The 16,943-nt window shown below is 42.9% G+C and overlaps 1 protein-coding gene across 14 annotated transcripts in view; it reads left to right on the forward strand.

Annotated features, from left to right (window-relative positions):
- The window catches only part of EBF3 (EBF transcription factor 3), a 115,323-nt gene extending 103,458 nt beyond the window's left edge, over positions 1-11,865 (forward strand). For 3 of the 14 annotated variants that reach the window (XM_065746877.1, XM_065746878.1, XM_065746879.1), the window contains exons 12-16: positions 341-406; positions 1,044-1,221; positions 2,408-2,596; positions 3,116-3,205; positions 8,965-9,321. In XM_065746877.1, coding sequence (XP_065602949.1) covers positions 341-406; positions 1,044-1,221; positions 2,408-2,596; positions 3,116-3,205; positions 8,965-8,996 — 555 coding nt within the window. In that variant the 3' untranslated portion in view covers positions 8,997-9,321. Of the gene's footprint in view, positions 1-340; positions 407-1,043; positions 1,222-2,407; positions 2,597-3,007; positions 3,206-8,964 lie in introns of all 14 variants that reach the window. The other 11 variants (XM_065746872.1, XM_065746873.1, XM_065746876.1 and 8 more) reach the window with 5 other exon arrangements.
- The last annotated feature ends 5,078 nt before the right edge of the window (positions 11,866-16,943 follow it).

A 16,943-nucleotide genomic window follows, 5' to 3' on the forward strand; every position in this document is an offset into this window, starting at 1 on the left:
CACTAGAGCTACACGCTACAGCAGCAAACACCTTTTCTAGTCAATCATAATTGAACAGCTGGATGTTAAACGCAATATTATTTTTAGGTTGGTATCTAACTTTGACTTCAAACCTCAAACAGTATTTTCCTCCAAAACAAAATGCCTTCCTATCTTTGTAATGCATCCACTAAGTATAGTAACAGCACCGGGATAGCGTGCGATCCGTTTTCCCCACTTCATTATTTCCTCAGAGCCTTAGACACCACTGCGAGTTGCCAACATCGTTGCACCCTTTTTCTTCCTTGGAGCGATGGCCGCCTTCTGTGAAACATAACGCAGTCTGTTTGTTTTCCTTTAGGAAGTATTACTTAAGAGAGCAGCAGACCTTGTGGAAGCCCTGTATGGGATGCCCCATAACAACCAGGTAGGTCACCGGTGCTGCTCTCGCGTGCATGCTTACACATGTAAATCAATACCTGCTATTTGCAAAGCTGGCAAAGTGTCAACACATTCTTTCTGTACACAGTGTGGCTTTGCCAGCCACCTCGAGGGCAGTCTGATGTGATGCAATGCTCCGAGGGAAATGCTTCATCTTCCCATTCTCCTCTCACCGCTAGTTTGCCCATCAGAAATGACAATTAAGTGTAAGGTGCCAAAAGCATAAGCAATCATTAAGGCAAGAGAATAACCTTGATCTCGGTCCAAAATATACAGTGACTAATGGGAAGTCCTAAATAGATCTGCTAAGCAGACCTTACGAAACACAGTGCCTTCTGTGAACTGCTGGGGATACATCTCCTGTGCTGGATGGAGAGGAGACGCGTTCACCATGTTCACATGGCTCACAATGCTGACCTGTAATTTTGTGTTCGTTTCCTTATTTCTATGTGTGCTGCGTTGGCATGACATCGTACAGTGGCTCAGTATGGAAGTGGTGATTTGAGGCAAGCGGAAGCCTCTTGCTTACCCTCATGTTACGTGAATCTCTTCTACGGATGTTGACGTTATTAAAACTTTGAGCATTTGCACAAGTGTTTCCTAATCACTCTGTGTCTTTATAGGAAATAATTCTGAAACGAGCAGCTGACATTGCTGAAGCATTATACAGCGTGCCACGCAATCACAACCAGATTCCAACCCTAGCCAACACTCCTGCTCACACTGGCATGATGGGAGTGAACTCATTTAGCAGCCAGCTAGCGGTCAATGTTTCAGAAACATCACAAGCTAACGACCAAGGTATGTGGGCTTTCAAGAGTTAATCCTTGTTGTTGGCTGTGTTTGGATGGTGCCTATTAATATTGGCTAATGTCACCGCTGTGTTCTACCTCTTTTCCTCCTTGTCGTCGTATGTCTGAGCGCGCGATGAAATGCCATCTTTAACTTTCTCGTAATACTTAATTCTTCCTGTTCTTCAGTTTACTGTTATCGTAAAGCATCTCTGGTGGAAAAAGAAATTGGCAAAGCCTAGAAAGCTCTTTATTATTCACAGTAAATATACAGTGTGTTTGTTTATTATAAAATAATTATGTCTAGGTATCTCCACCTGTTTCTGAGTATTTGCACAGATAAATCTAATTTGATGTCTGTGATTGTAAAGTATTTTGTTTATAAGCATGTGTGACATATATGTTACTAATAAAAGAAATAGTTGATTTAATTTACATTTCGTAATTGAAAACGCATGTAGCATATTGCATTTAAAATTAATTTTGATACTAATGAAAGGAGTGAGACCAGATTATTAGATATGTTCAAAACCGTATTTTTTTGCTTGCAACGTAATTATTAAATTGATTGCTCAGATAGAAAAAAAAATGTTGTTTAAAATCCTGATTCTGCTATCTTTCCTCTTATAAGAGATTGTCTTTTAATGCATTTCCAAGCTAATAAGCCTTATAAAATTCTGCGCTTGATCTTGAATTAGTTTTCACTGATGACTACACCTTATGAAAGTGCCAGCTTATTGTTAGTATAAAAATATCAGTCATAAAATGAAGACCCCAAAACAGCCTTTTAAAGTAACTCACTGCAAACAATAAAGTCTTTCTCGCCAGCTCTGGCATTTGAAGGTCTGAAAGTTCATGCAGTGTGTTGGTACCAACCAGGACTCAAGCCTGTTGATAATTGCTACTAAAGACAAACGTGAAGCAAACTGACACAGCTGGATCGAAGAGAGCTTTTGTTGGCTGTCTATGCTAAGAGGAGAGACAACATAGAGTGCTCGCAGATGATTTAAGTAGGGTTGGCGTGATAAGGTTATCTCAAACTGCAAGAGTTGATAGGGCAGTAACAGACAACTCAGAGCAAAGCTGTGCAATCAATTAAAACTGTGTAATATATGATGCATGAGGAAACCCCCCAGCCCTAAGTTTATATTATAAAATAACATTATTTTTTTGGGGTGGGGGGGTTTCTAACACAGTAGGTTACAGTCGCAACACAAGCAGTGTTTCCCCGCGAGGATATGTTCCGAGCAGTACTCCTCAGCAGTCCAATTACAACACAGTCAGCAATAGCATGAATGGATATGGCAATGCCGGCATGCCCAATCTAGGTGTACCAGGTTCCCCTGGATTTCTTAATGGCTCCTCAGCTAACTCTCCTTATGGCAGTAAGTGTCTATTTTTGGTAACGCATCATCATATAGATTCATATTTACTACAAAATCAAATACTTGCATTGTTTTGATTTCCTATATTGTGAGCTACTGGATAAAAGGAGGGGTGACTCTGGAGGCTGGACGTAAAAATGAATATAATAAATTGATCTGTTTGTGGCATAATACAATCACAGATAGAAAAAAAAAAATCGGACTGCACAATTTGTAACAAAAGTCCAACACAAAAGAGTTTGCCTGTTATCCAGAGAGTGGCCAAGCCAAGGCATTTCATTTCTTTTTTTTTTTAATATATATTTATAAATATATATATATATTTTAAAAGGCAAGGCCCTATCACTCTCTTTTTCCGTGTTTGCCGTGAAAACCTCAATCTGAGTCCTGATTATTTTTGCTTTATTGCAGTAGTGCCGTCAAGCCCTACCATGGCAGCCTCTTCGGTCACCCTCCCTTCAAACTGTAGCAGTACACACGGCATTTTCTCATTCTCACCTGCCAATGTCATCTCTGCAGTGAAACAAAAGAGCGCCTTTGCTCCTGTTGTCAGGCCCCAAGCCTCTCCTCCACCATCTTGCACCAGTGCAAATGGAAACGGACTTCAAGGTGAGCTGGATCTCTCGATTTTCTGTGTGTTGCTTTTTGGTGCATACACTAAAACGATCGATCGTTTGTGTTGGAGAAAGGTTACCTTGCTGTATTTTTTCTTTGTTTTCTGATGCTCTCATAGTGATGTAGAACTAGAACAGCACATATGGTACGCTATGACTTCAAGCAAATCTGAGGTCACTTGTAATACTTACCTTACAGAAAACTCCAGTTGTTGTGACATTTTCCCTCAAGATTTCGTGCATTAAATATTAAAGTAAGAACGTATCCCCAGATGCTTCTTGGAGGTTTTGTCTACTCCTTGCATTTTCTTATACATTTTTGAATGCAGTCATATGGATGTTTGGAGACAGCAACATCCCACGTAATGTGGTGCAATTTCCTTACTGTACATGAGATGCAACAGGTAGTATCAAATGCTTCCAGTTAGGTTGAGCTCTTTCTTGGTGAGCTCAGCTTCCCTTGCACTAGCTAGCCACTTGTGCAGTGGGTTTTCATGCTCCCTGTGTCATAATTCACTCAGCAGTGTGACACTTGTTACTTCCATAAGTGAACATCCAAGGCTTTTAATTGAATTAGGCAATTACAGACTTTCTTATACAATTACTTTCTTTCTTTTCTTTCTTTTCTTTCTTTTCTTTCTTTTCTTTCTTTTCTTTCTTTCTTTAATCTGTGTGAATTCATGAGGTGTAGCATAACAAATAACTTGAAAATTGACAGCAGAACTTCCATGGTCACCTGCTCGTAGTGGGGCAGGAGGAACTATGATACAGTGCATGCTTTGTGAAAGAACAGGAACACGAGCAAAGAAGTGTTCCCTTTTGTGGCACATTTCAATGTAGAGATGGTAGTGTTGTCAGATCCATTTGAATCACAGAAAAAGTTTGCTTCCCTATGTTTTGCAAACAAAGAACCTAGTCCCACTCAGCAGAAATTGCAGCACTTCAGAGCAGAGAGGAAATGGGGAAGTGCTGCTGTCACCTGGAGGTTGTAATTCTTCTTGAATTTCTTAGCTAAGATAGGTAACATATTTATTCTTAGCATCACCATGATACCTATAACAAGACGAGCACTCTGACAAACAGGTGAAGACATACACTGTGATTTGTCAGACTGCCTGCTGATTTTGGATACTTGTGTTCTGTGATATCTACCTCAGGGCACTTCCAAGAGACCTCGTCCCACAGAACTGCCTGCCCACCTACCATTCCAGGCCTGTGTGTCAGAATGAATGTCCCTGTATCATAGCGTGTTGCAAACTTCTTGGGCCAGAGAAGATAGCATCTGAGAGGTTATTATGTACTCAGGTCAACGAAGGGCTGAGGATTCAGCTGTGCAAGTGTTATTGTAGGGTGGATGTTAAAGAAAAAGATAATTAGATTAAAAATTTATGCCACTGTGGAAGTCTTTTGTAGCTGACGCATTGCTCTGCTGCAGTATGTAGAAAACCGTACCAAGTATAAGTAGTATTCTTAGAGAAGATGATCCATTCGTAAAAACAGATTCTTCTTTCCTTCATATAAAAAGGTTAAAAATTTATATAAGTTCATAAGTTCATAAGTTCATAAGTTCATAAGGTTGGAAAGGACCTATAAGATCATCTAGTCCAACCATCCTCCTATCACTATCTCTACCCAACTACTAAATTAAGTCCTTTAGCAAAGGATTGATTTCTATAATTTCTATTGATTTCTATTGATTTCATTCATTTCTATTGATTTCATAATTTCTATTGATTTCTATTGATTTCATTCTATATATTATATATATATATATATAATATATATATTATATATATATATATATAATATATAGAATGCCCAATTCCCAGCAAACATCGAGCCCTAATCTCCTCCAGCACCTCCAGCCCTCCCAGTAATCATCCACCACCACCCTCAGCTGTAAAATGCTCTTTGTGTCAAATCCTGGCAGACCACTCTGCCTGCACCAGCGCTGACTTAGTAGAGCAGGTGGAAGCTGAAGGCCCAGCTGTCCCTGTGCTCAGGGTGCTGTGACCCATGCAGCAGACCTGGCATCACCCGCAGTGAATTCCCTCCTGCAGGTGCTGCTAAAGCTCTAAGGATTTCTGTTACGTACCCCAGAGACCCAAACCATTGTGTTACAGAGCTGTCCCTGCAGTACTCAGCATGTGAAGCCTCTAAAACATGAAGGTACTTAGAAGGTTCAGCCTGAGCTGCTGGGAGAGCGAGGGATTTCTCCTTCCTATTTGCTCAGTTATTGTCGGACACAGAGCCCTTTTAAAAGTTTAATTACTCTCTTTCTGAGCGCTGTACAAGAGGCTGTGCAGAAACCGCATCTTTTTGGTTCAGCAGCCAAACTGAAAATGGATTGAGGTGTTGATTTGGGGGAAAAAAAGGTCACGTCATCCTCACCTTGCTGAGACAGCGAAACCAAATCTTGTGTTGAACAAAATGACACAGAGAAATAACAGGAATGTCTTTCAGGTCCGATAACTACAGCACTGACTTCCAGGCTGTGGCAAAAATTCGGATTATTTATGCAAGGTAGCACATCACTGACAGAGGGAAAGCTGGGACAGGGCAGTCATCCAACCAGTTGGGTCAGTCTGAGCTGCTGGGAGAGCAGGGCATCTCTACTTCCTATTTTCCTAGGTACTGCTTGACACAGAGCCCTTTCTAAAGCTTAAGTACTCACCTTCTGAGCTCCGTACAAGAGGCTTGAGGGTTTTCTTATCAGCATGTTATACCCCATTTTCTATGCTAAAATGAAACACAGAATACTGAAGATCACTGGGGCTGCAGTGGTGCTCAAACAACAGAGCTGGTGTGAAAGGGCCTGGCAGCAGCTGAGGAGTTAGCAATGGCCACATGCATAGGGTCAAGAGACAGAAGCAAAAGTTCGTGGTCACTAGTGTATGTTTCTAAGGTGAGCACTGCAGCTGATGCATACGGGTAGCAGAGGATGATGTGCTCTTTTAACCTGGAGAAGGATGTCCTCTCTGTCTTTGCTTGTCACTTTCTGCCTACATAATTCTGAAATGATCAGCTGTTTTTCACCCAGTGCTATGGAAGGTGATGGGCTATGGCAAGACGTCAGCATGCTGACACAGTCAGGCCATACAACCCCCCGTTTCTCATACGAAAATTTGTTAGCACGGTGAACAGATAGTCAGATGAGAACATGGCAAACTCCGACATGCAACAGCCCTTCAGACAAGGGCAGTGCTTTTGTGGGGAGTTTGGGTGTTCACTGCAGCAGTTCTCGCTGAGTACACCCCTGAGGGATTGGTCTGTGAGAAAAAGATTCTGCTCTTTGTGCTTCTGAACTGACTGCCCAGGAGCAAGCATAGTGAGGTCTGTAACCAACACGGGGACTCAGTCTTTTCCTAAAGAGATCCAAGACAGAGGTTAAGAAAAATGAAGTATAAAAAAGATGACAAACTGGTGAAATCAGTGCTAAGGCGTAGTCTCCTTTCTTGCTTTTGTCCTTGGGCTGTGCTGTGTGTACGTGCATCCTGCACCAATTAATCCTACAGTTAGGGTCAGAATTGGGAAACTGCATCCTGCCGAGTGAGATGCTCTCCTCCCTGCCACAATGCAAGTACAACTCACTCCTTAAGACTACAGAATGAGACCTTTGGGCCTTATCCAAAAAAACATCATCTTGTTAACTTTATCCGACTTGCATTAGAGAGACTATGATCAGAAGTTAAGCACTTCCACGTTTGTTAAGTGCAGGGTACTAGAATATGAGTTCCTTAGGGCAGAGAGCATTTTCCTGTTCAGAACAATGGATATATAAGGTATGAAATAGTTTGGGTATTTTTTCCACAAAAGTTCAAGCTTGCTGTAGAGGTGGAAGTAAAATACTGTTCAAAATTCATTTTTCAACTGTAATTTACTTTTCATTGATTGCAAAAGATAGAGCACTCTGGATAAGCTTTATGACTGTCATGCAGAGCAAAAAGTTCTCTACATTCTCTTAGAACTGCATCCTGCTTAATTTTCTGGTCTTCTCCCAGATGAAGCTCTTGCTATTTAGGAGCTAGCCACCCTGTTTTTCTTTAGGGAGACATTTGCTGTCAATTTGCACAGAAAGAACCAGCGAGCAGCAATTCATGACCATCAAATGTCACAAGTAAAATAAATAGTGAAATGAAGGTCTAGAGCAGCAATTTTGCACCACGTCCTCACTGTGCAACAGATGGAATTTGACAAAAGCAGTGGAATGGGTTAAATGAAAGACTTCAGCCTTTACTCTCCAGAAAAGCATGCAGTGGGCACCTATATCTTCACAAATCAGAAGCCAATCATGAATCTTTCAGTAAACACTGATGAAAACATATCATTGGTATCATTGCCAGGCAATTAGGCACTCTTAGTTTGCACACAACCTCTGGAAGAAAAATGTGGACTCTTTTTTTTTCGTTTTTTTTCTTTTCTGCAAAGTTTTCCTCTGAAGAGTGGAGCAGATAAGCACTGCTCACTTGCACTGTGCTCAGCACTCTGGCACGGCCCATGTCCCTCCGTCACTGTGACATGGAGCCAGCTGATAGATCCCAGCTGAACCTGAGTGCAGAAGGCCTTAGCACAGTGCATTTTGAGATCACCTGTGCTGATCCTGCTTCCCAGGGTGGCTGGGGGTTGTATTGCAGTAGAACAGACCTCCCATTGGCTTTGGGTGGGCACTCAAATGGGATGCCCCTTCCCATCCTTGAGGCCGGGACACCCTTGGGTGAATGTCACAGCTGCTTCCCAATGGCACGGGCAGGCCAAAAAAAGGGAACCGAGCCTGTGAAGGGCTGCCACAGAGCTCAGTGCCCCTCTCACCTCAGCAGAAGGTTCAGTGGAAGTATGGGATGCAGACCGAGTGCTCCTGGTGTAAGCAGTCTCTGTGAATATATTGTCATTCAGAGCTGTCCTATTTCCAGTGGTGCGACTTCCATCCCTCTTCAGGTTTGAAACATGCACTGAAATAATGGCTGTAGCTCCTGGTTGTTGTAGGGGACTCTGCCACATCGGGAATGTGTGTGTACACAAGTCTTCCAAGCCATAAAGTTGTAACAGGGAATCTGAAATAAATTAATATTGTTGAAATTAATGAACTGAGAAATTGAAGTTCACATCGCTACACGAAGAAATTTATTAATATCTGTTGTACATAAATTAATGAGAAATATCATTATGACAAAAATTAAACAACGCTAAAATTAAAGACAGTCTAAATTACGTTCCTACCAAGGAGTTAACTGGAGGAAAAAGCAGCAGGCTTTGGCATGTCAGTGGATGAAGAACTGGAGAAAAAAATGAGATGGAGGGTATTAATGGGATGGGTATTAATCTTGTGGCTTCTTATAGCAGTCGGAGTGTGGGTTGAGAGCAGGTGCACTGCACTTAGCTTTCATCTTAGGGAGTCCTTGACTTGCTCGGCCCCTCCATTGTGATCAAGTGCAATTAGGAGAACGTCGCACTGGAGGTTTTCTGCTCACGCTCCGGTTCTGGGGAGGTTTGAGGGGCTGTGCTCGCTGTGCCTAACGAAGCGCTGGGGGAACAGCACGCACGCAGGATGCTGCCACCAAAATCGTGTCGGGATCTCCTCCGGAACAGCGCAAAGGTGCTGTGCTGGGGAAGCACTCGTGCAGAGTTCCTGCCCTCTGCGTGGTGCCAGACCCCTGCACTGCGTATGGGCACGCAGCACGCGCTGCTCCGCCGCGACCCACATGTGCCTTGTTCTGGAGCATGCAATAACAGCCGGTTTTTCTCTTTTTCTTTTAGCTATGTCCGGGCTTGTAGTCCCGCCAATGTAAAGTCATTTTGTTTACCTACCGTAGCACCAAGCTTCAAGGACGGGCTTAGGGGACACGTTTAGTATATTAAGACACGCTGATGGAAACAGCGTCTTCAAACAGAGTCAACAACAAATCGAAATGCTACAAAACAAAACAAAACAAAACGAAAAAAACAAAAAAACAAAAAAAGAAAAAAAAAGAAAAAAGACTTTGTTTAAAGATTTTATTTAAACTATTAAGAATCTACATGCAAACAACCTACTTCTTCATGAACAATTCCATTTTATTGACTGAATTTTTTCTCATATTTTCACATTTCTCAGTCCTGAAGAATAAGGAAAAAGCGACGCCTATTTTGTATAAAGTTTCTGATTACGTCTTGGCTATGTCTAGTACTTGCTATGTGTTGGGAGAAACTTTGTGGATGCACCATTTTGATTATCATGAAACACTGATGAAAAATGCCTCCGAACATTTTTCTGTACTCATAACTAGATTCACAATGGTTGTGTATCTCTATAATGTGAAATATTTTTTTGTGGTGGAACAAAGGGGGCCAAGGAGGTCACGAGCCATCAAACTGGAAAAAGGACGGATCTATGGTCAGAACAAAGCACCGGGGCGCGGGGTGGGCGGGAGGGTTTACCATTGCTTAACTTCATCTTAATGAAATGGACCTTTGTAACTTATTGTAGTTAGAAATCGTAACTTTGATATTGAATTCTCTTGCCTTCAACAAGCACACTGACAGAGAAACAATTGCTACTGTCTGTTGGTAAAAACCTATACTTCCACTGCTAGAGCTTCCTGTTAAGCAAGTGTGATCTGCGACATTTTTTCAACTTTTGCTAGCACTGTATACTATTGCATTCTTAGGCTACTGTGAAGTCTATGTTTCTTGTACCAGAAAATTGTCCTTTTGACTTCTAGATCCTTCTTCCCTAATGTGTTTTGTATGTGGTTATAAAATTGTAGACTTTTGTGATTTTGCCAAAGTTGTAGCTAAATATTTATACACTTGTCTTGAATTTTTTTCAGATCCACTTAAATATTGAGAAAAGCAAATTTTATTCCTTATGAAGCCCGTAAGGAATAAAATAGTCTTAACCCATCGCAACACCTTCTTTCACATGAACACCTGCAGTCACGAAGGGAATTTATTTTGTAACATATCAACTATAAATATTGTATTTATCTTTGAGATTTTGTATATTGCTTTTCACCATTTTTCCCTCGTACGTCTTGCTCGTCCTCATGGCCTGGCGTTGCGATGCTGAGAGCAGCATTCTGCCAAGAACCGCTGCCTTCGTGTTTTTCTTTGGAGTAAATCGGCGTCCGTGCATTTCATTTCTGCTTCGTAAAGTCGCCATTATTTACACCTTCCATCCTTCTCTCTCTCTCTCTCTCTCTCTTTTTTTTTTCTTTTTTATTATTTTTGAGGAAAGTCGAATTCGTTCTTTATTTTTATATGATTTTTAAGTTATCAGAACAAATGATTTTGGAAAAGAAGTTGTTTGTTGTATAGTCAAACCCAATTTGTGCCATGCGGCTGTAACGAATACGAGTAGAATATGTGCATGTGATGCAGCCACAAAGAAGAGGAATCTGTCTTGTGGTTGGGTATTTCCCTTCCCCCCTATTTTTTTTTCCTTTTTTTTCCTCTTTTTTTTTTCCTCCCCTTTTATTTTGTTGTTTCATTTATTTTATGATAATAATAATAATTATTTTTTCAAAGACTGTAAAAAGTCGCTTCCAGCTGCCACCCACGACTTTGCCACAGAGCTGAACCGTGTTTACTGGAAAAAAGTCAGAGGCCTAAAAGTTTAAAATAAATTCACTTCTGATGTTTTAATTAAAACGTTTGCCACATTAACTTCTCCGATGCCTTAAAAGTGAACTTCTTTGATGAACTTTTGTGCTGTTTTATCGCAGGCTTACACCACAGTTGTTAACCGCTACTCCATTGGGATGATCTCTGGTGTAAAAGAAAAGCACAAACCCGGTGTACAATTCTATCACTCCTTTATGTGTCTCTTTTTCTGCTGCACTCTGCATCCTCCCGAACCCTGCACTGTAAAAAAGAGAAAAGTTTCACATGAGATCAGGGTCGCACGCGATTTTTAAACGCCTGGGGTTTGTTTCGTTAGGTTTCTCGGTTTTTTTACGGACCTTTTTGTAATGGACCCACAGACGACTGTACTTTTTAAACTGGAATGACCTCCATCGTGTTTCGTGGCTGTCAGTGCCAAACCCATACTGAGAAATGCTTCCTTTATTTTTTTCTTTTTGTTTGTTTTTTACTTTGCACTAAATAGTTTGCAAATGCAGCACTGCAAAATGTTTTGCAAACTGCAGCAGAATTAAGGTTTTAACCAAAAAAGGAGGGATCTTTTTTTTTCTTTTTTTTTTCTTTTTTTTTTTTTTTTCCTTTCTGGGCAAAAAAAAAATGCACATTTTAGTAAAGTGTTTATTAAAGGGTTTAAAAGAATGATACAGTGTGTCTCAGCCAAGAGATGCTGCGCGCATTTAACTTGGCAGCAACCAACAAGGCTTAGCTAAGTGGAAAAGCCTGAGAAGTCACTTTGGAACTGAATTGCCTCAGTTGTATTTTGTCTAATAAGGTTTCGAGCTAACGAAGAGGTCACGTGTACATGTTAAGAACGTTTGCAAGTCTCCTCATCAGTGCGACCTGTTTGTGTTTTAGATGACTTAGTCAGCACACCCATCGCTTCGTCGGCTCCGGACGGAAAGCTTCACTCAATGGTAGATTTTACTGTTAAAGACCCTACAATAAGATCGTTTTATCTGTACATTTTTTTTTTCATATATTTAACTGTATAAAAAAAATGTTCATTTTACACAATATTTAATTAAAGTATTTCTTGTCTGTGAATTTCATTTTTAGTAATTTTATCTGGTTTGATTATTAAAAAAAAAAAAAAAAGGAGTAAACACGAATCAAAAAAAGAGTGCAACCCCGGGGCTCTCATTTCTAAGCGCCAGCGTTCGTACGGATGGGCGTCTCGATCCAAAACCGCACGTCATGAAATAGGTTTTCCCTGAGAAAAAGAGAAGAGCCCGGGAAGAACAGCCCTGCTGATGCATCCCAGACTCGTCCTGCAACGCAAACGTAACGGCACGGCTTCTTCTTCTTGTTCCATTTTCAGACGGCACTGTGAGATTCTGTCAACAGCACAACCCGAATTTTCCATGCGGCGCTTCCGCACCGAAGGCCGACCTGCTTGTCTTCTCAGTGCTGAGAAGAAAGCAAAGTGCTTTTGCTCGTTGTAACTCTGAACGTTGAGGTATTCTGTCCGCTGGACTCCGGCTTGTGCAGTGTGCATAGCGTGCCTCAGTGCGAACGCACCGCGGTGGGCACGAGTCAGAGCTCCTGGGCACGGGGTGTGTGCACCGACCCGAAGCTGAGCGCGTGTCCTGGCAAAGGAGGGAGTTCACCGTGCCACTTCTGGTCCATCATTAGCAGGGGCTGCTGGAAACACCAAGAAGGCACTGAGATTTCTGAGCTCGGAAGGAAACGTAAGCATGCGCAGGTGTGTGTTCTGCCACGTGGCAGGTAGCGTGCCTTCAGTGCCCCGTGCTTCAGTACGAGGAGTACGAGGAGCTGCAGCTTGCTGTGGCTACGCTCTAGAAAGAAGCAAAGCCAGGATATTTAACTGTGTTTCCTTCCGTATTTCCATCATTTTTATATTTGATGTTAAAAATAGAGAGCATTTTTGGCCGCGATTATCATTTTGCACTGCCAGCCGTTCCACTCTGTGTACGTATCTGCGTATGGTGTCTAACCACTGCCGCAATCAGACGCGCTCCACTAAAACTAAGATTTCTTACGGGGACGAAGGTCTGCACGATGCCTGCCGGCACTGTTCCTTACAGGTTTGTTTCAAAGGTTTGAACAACGAGTGCCTACGTGGTTGGCCTGACACTCAACACAAAGAAAATACAAAAGAAAATAACATATATATTCTGTGCCGCGAACGACAGGTCCTAGAGCGATCCAGCACCTGTGCCAGATCTGTATCCGTACCTTGGGAGCCGCCTTGCCAGGGAAATACGTTGTGTCAGCTCACACCAAGTCTAGAAATGCAAAGAAGAAGATGATAAAATTTCCTTAATCGAAACGAAGGAGCAGAGTCTCTAAAAGTATACGCCAATTATTGCCGAGCAGCTTTTTAAAGTCTTTCAAGCTTTTAAAGATTATTCAAAGCACTTGAAATAGGCTTCAATCTAATGCCTCATTTCATTGCATTAAACAGCCTAGTTAATAAAGAATCAATATATTCAAAGGGCAAGGTTATCTTTTGTCTATAAGGGGTGGTGTCATTCTGAACCTTTTAGAGTTCAAATGCTGAAAAAGACCTCATGAAATCCATACTCATCAAGTGGGTCAACTAGAGCAATAAAGAGGCCCCTGAAAGAATGGCTGTGCTCCTCTAAAACAACTATAAGTCTTATCTCCCCCGCATAGTGCTTGCGCAGAATCAGCCAGAAAATGTCAATTTCTCATCAAGACAAGAGGCCCAATGATAATTTTTTTTTTCTAGAGAATACATACAATTAGGGGAATGCAGAAAGGCCCCATCAGTGATTTGTAGCTTATTATGTCACCAGCAAGCTGCGATCTACCGCTAAGCAGATAATAAGGGCTGTTGATAACTGAAGTGTCAATATGCCAAAGAACGATTTTTGAATGTGAGCCCTTGTGCTTTTTTTCCCCCTCCTCGTGCAGATCGCAGGGCCTGATAACCGAGCATCTGCCAACCGACACCGCACGCCGGACCACACAATTAATGCCATGAATAAATAGCACAAAAGAGTTTAGATTCTTTATACTCTTTGAGACAATTCCCTGTTTTACCCTTCAAGGATTTCTTTTATGTTCGAATAAGGTTGCTTTTAATGAAATTTAAACTCATCAGAGGAAATCAAAACCCTCAAATCAGATTACAAATTGATTTTTTTTTTTTGGTCACTTTTCTTTATACAATGTACTGCCATAAGTTTTACAGGAAAAGGAAGAGAAAGTGCCTGGTCTTGAGTAAGAGGATGCATGCAGTCTTTGAAAAGGCACATGAGAGAGGAACACTCCTAAAATGCCACAAGTAAAAGAAAGTTCTCAAGAGCTGACGTGTATCAGTTACTGTTATATTCATAAAATGCTGCTTTTGAAGGAGAAGAACCATGCCAGAGCTTTGAACTGCATACATTAAATCACCGAGCCCGAGCAGTCCCCATTTTTCTTGTATATAATGCTCGATTTCACTGTTACATACAAGAAGTTAAATATTATTTCTCAGAGCTCAGGTCCGTAGCAGCAGACAGCAGACCTGGGAGCGGGTCTGGTACCCTTTCCCAGTGGTGACATCACTAGCACACTTTGGCCAGCTGAAATACGACGCCAGCAGCATATGCCATATACAGTCATGATCTTTGTTTTCTCCCACATGACAATAAAGTTACTGATGTACTATCACGGTTTTGTTTTCTCTTTATTGACCGGTTCTGAGAGGGCGGCTTGAAAACGGGAGGCGTAGTTAATTGGTTACTGAAGGGTAATTTTTGTTGCCCCGAGTTTTTAGAGGATTTCTGTTGCGATGTGAGTCTGTTTTCCAATTGCCCGGAGATAAATGAAAAGATTTGAGGAACTTCTTTGTAACAAAAGAAGGCATTAACTGCCCTGCACCACTGGGGAGGGGGAGTGCGAGCGAGATCCGCTCCAAGCAGGCGGAGCTCACACATTGCTCAAAACCAAACAGCGCGCCAACCAACCATGAGCTAACAACGAGGGAAACTGAGTCTAGAATTGGACTGTGTAATACAGCCAACAAGCTCTGAAGTTGTCCTGTACTGACAGTGGGATTAAAATAGGCACAGCAAGGGGAGGAAGGAGATGGGACAGGAGGAAGAGGTGGGGGAGCAGCACAGGGCGGGGCGGTGATGCTGCGGTGCCGACTCAGGGATGCCCTGGGCACAGGGCTCAGGAGTGGCCATTGCCTCAGCCTGGCCACGGTGCTGGTGGGCAGAGAGATGCCAGCACCCACCTGGTCAGACATGGAGGCGCTTGAAACAGTAAGGAGTAGAAATAGTAATAATTCAGAACGTGCAATACGCTGTCTCACAGGGCTGTTTGGGCAGACCAAGCATTGCTCAGTGAGAAAAGGAAAATAAGTACTCAAGAGGGTAGGAGCCATGCCATGCTGTGGGAACCACTCCAGCTCAGCAGCAAGCCCCATCTTCAAACACTCCAGCCCTCCAGCAGCCCCCCAGCTGCCCCATGGCCTTCCCTTGCAGGCTCTCCATGGGCCAGGAGGCAGAGCAGGGGTAAAACCAGGAGCAGCACCACAGGCATACACACCGGCCAGGGAAAGTCAGTTGTGTGAGGAAAACACCGAAGTGCAGATTGGTACGGGACAAAAGTTCCCAAAACATACCTGAGGTGGAACACCACCCATTCCTCCTACATCAGGTGGAAGGAACAGGTGTGCACATCTGTGGGCAAACGCTGGGAAATCCCACAGTGCAGCAGTGCTGAACAGGGCAGCTCTGAAGGGACCTCAGGCTTCCTTCCTGGACACCAGTGACACCGAAGGGGAGGGCATATTTTACAAAATGGAATTCCTGATTTTTTCATCTTAAGGAAACTGAGCTGATAGAGCTGGAACCAGACCCAGGAGGTGCATTCAGCTGCTGCCCTGCTCCAGCAAAGGGCTGAGGAGCTCAGAGAGGAAGGTGGCAGTGGAAGAGCTGTGATAAAGCCAGGGTGCTGCCGTACTGGTGCTTTTGCAGTCAAGACATGGGAGACAAATATCATGGTTTAATGTTCTGCATGGGGATCGGAAGGGAAGAAGGTCTACAAAGTAGGGCAAAGTGGAGTTCTCGGGACACTGGGGGCTAGGGAGAGGGCACAAAGATCACACTAAGTCAGAAAGTAGCAGTGCTGGCATAAAGCCATGCAGAAGGGACTCTGCTGTGATGTCAAAGATGGTCAGTTGCACTTGGCAGGTAGCAGGGACAGGACGAGAGCATCACGCTCATGCTCGGCTGCCCCACACGGTACTTGCCCCTACTCAGGCACCTTGTGATAGATACGTGCTTGCAGAGGTGATGGAATGAACTTTTTTCTATAGAAGTAGGAAGAAAACAGAAGAAACCCAAAATGTCCATAAAATCCTCCAGTAAGAACAGGATGCCAAAGAAAATCATTTTGAGGTTTTCTTGCTTGTGGTGTACCAATGATGGGTGGAGGCTTCCCCACTGTTCAGCATGCCTGTTTCTCACTCACTTCTCTTTATTTTCAGTCTGCAGTGCCATGCCTGCACCATGTGGGGACACAGTCACTTGTGTGAGTGCATCCCACACTGCATCCCAAACCATCCCGAGCTGCCAAAGGCCGCATTGCTGCTGGGATGCTGCTTTGCAGAACAGTTCATGTTTGCTTTATGCTGCTGCTGAGTAAGAACTCAAGGCCCTTGCAGTGGGCCACCAAATCCAGCAGTTACTTCTTGCAGGTGGGAATGCTGCAAGAAGAAGGGGTCAGATCTTAGACAGGACAGAGGGGAGCCTGGAAGTCAAACGTTTCACTCTCTCTCAGTGCTGGACCAGCTTGTGTGTCTGCACACCATGGTTCGCTGTGGGTGTCTTGTGTGATCCGTGTGGATGGGAGAGCTTTCAGAGGCTGCTGCGGAGGAAATGTTCACAAACTAAGCAGATTATGAAGATAAAAGATGTCCAAAATGCTCTGCTTTAGGCAGCTGTAAGATGTCGCAACCACAAAGCTGGAATGCCTCAAACAGTAATAGATACGTGTTAGTGTAATTAGCTACAGAGCACTCACAGTGTTGAAGTAAATGCAAAAAACTGCAATGAGTCCTTTGAAATCTTTTCTTAACGTTATCCTGGCCAGCAGTTAGCAGAAGCAAATCAACCACACGTGATCGCTGGGTGCTG

This window comes from Cyrtonyx montezumae, unplaced genomic scaffold, assembly GCF_038088225.1.
Source record: "Cyrtonyx montezumae isolate F1298 unplaced genomic scaffold, pur_monq_1.0 scaffold_4, whole genome shotgun sequence".
NCBI classification, from domain to species: Eukaryota; Metazoa; Chordata; class Aves; order Galliformes; family Odontophoridae; genus Cyrtonyx; species Cyrtonyx montezumae.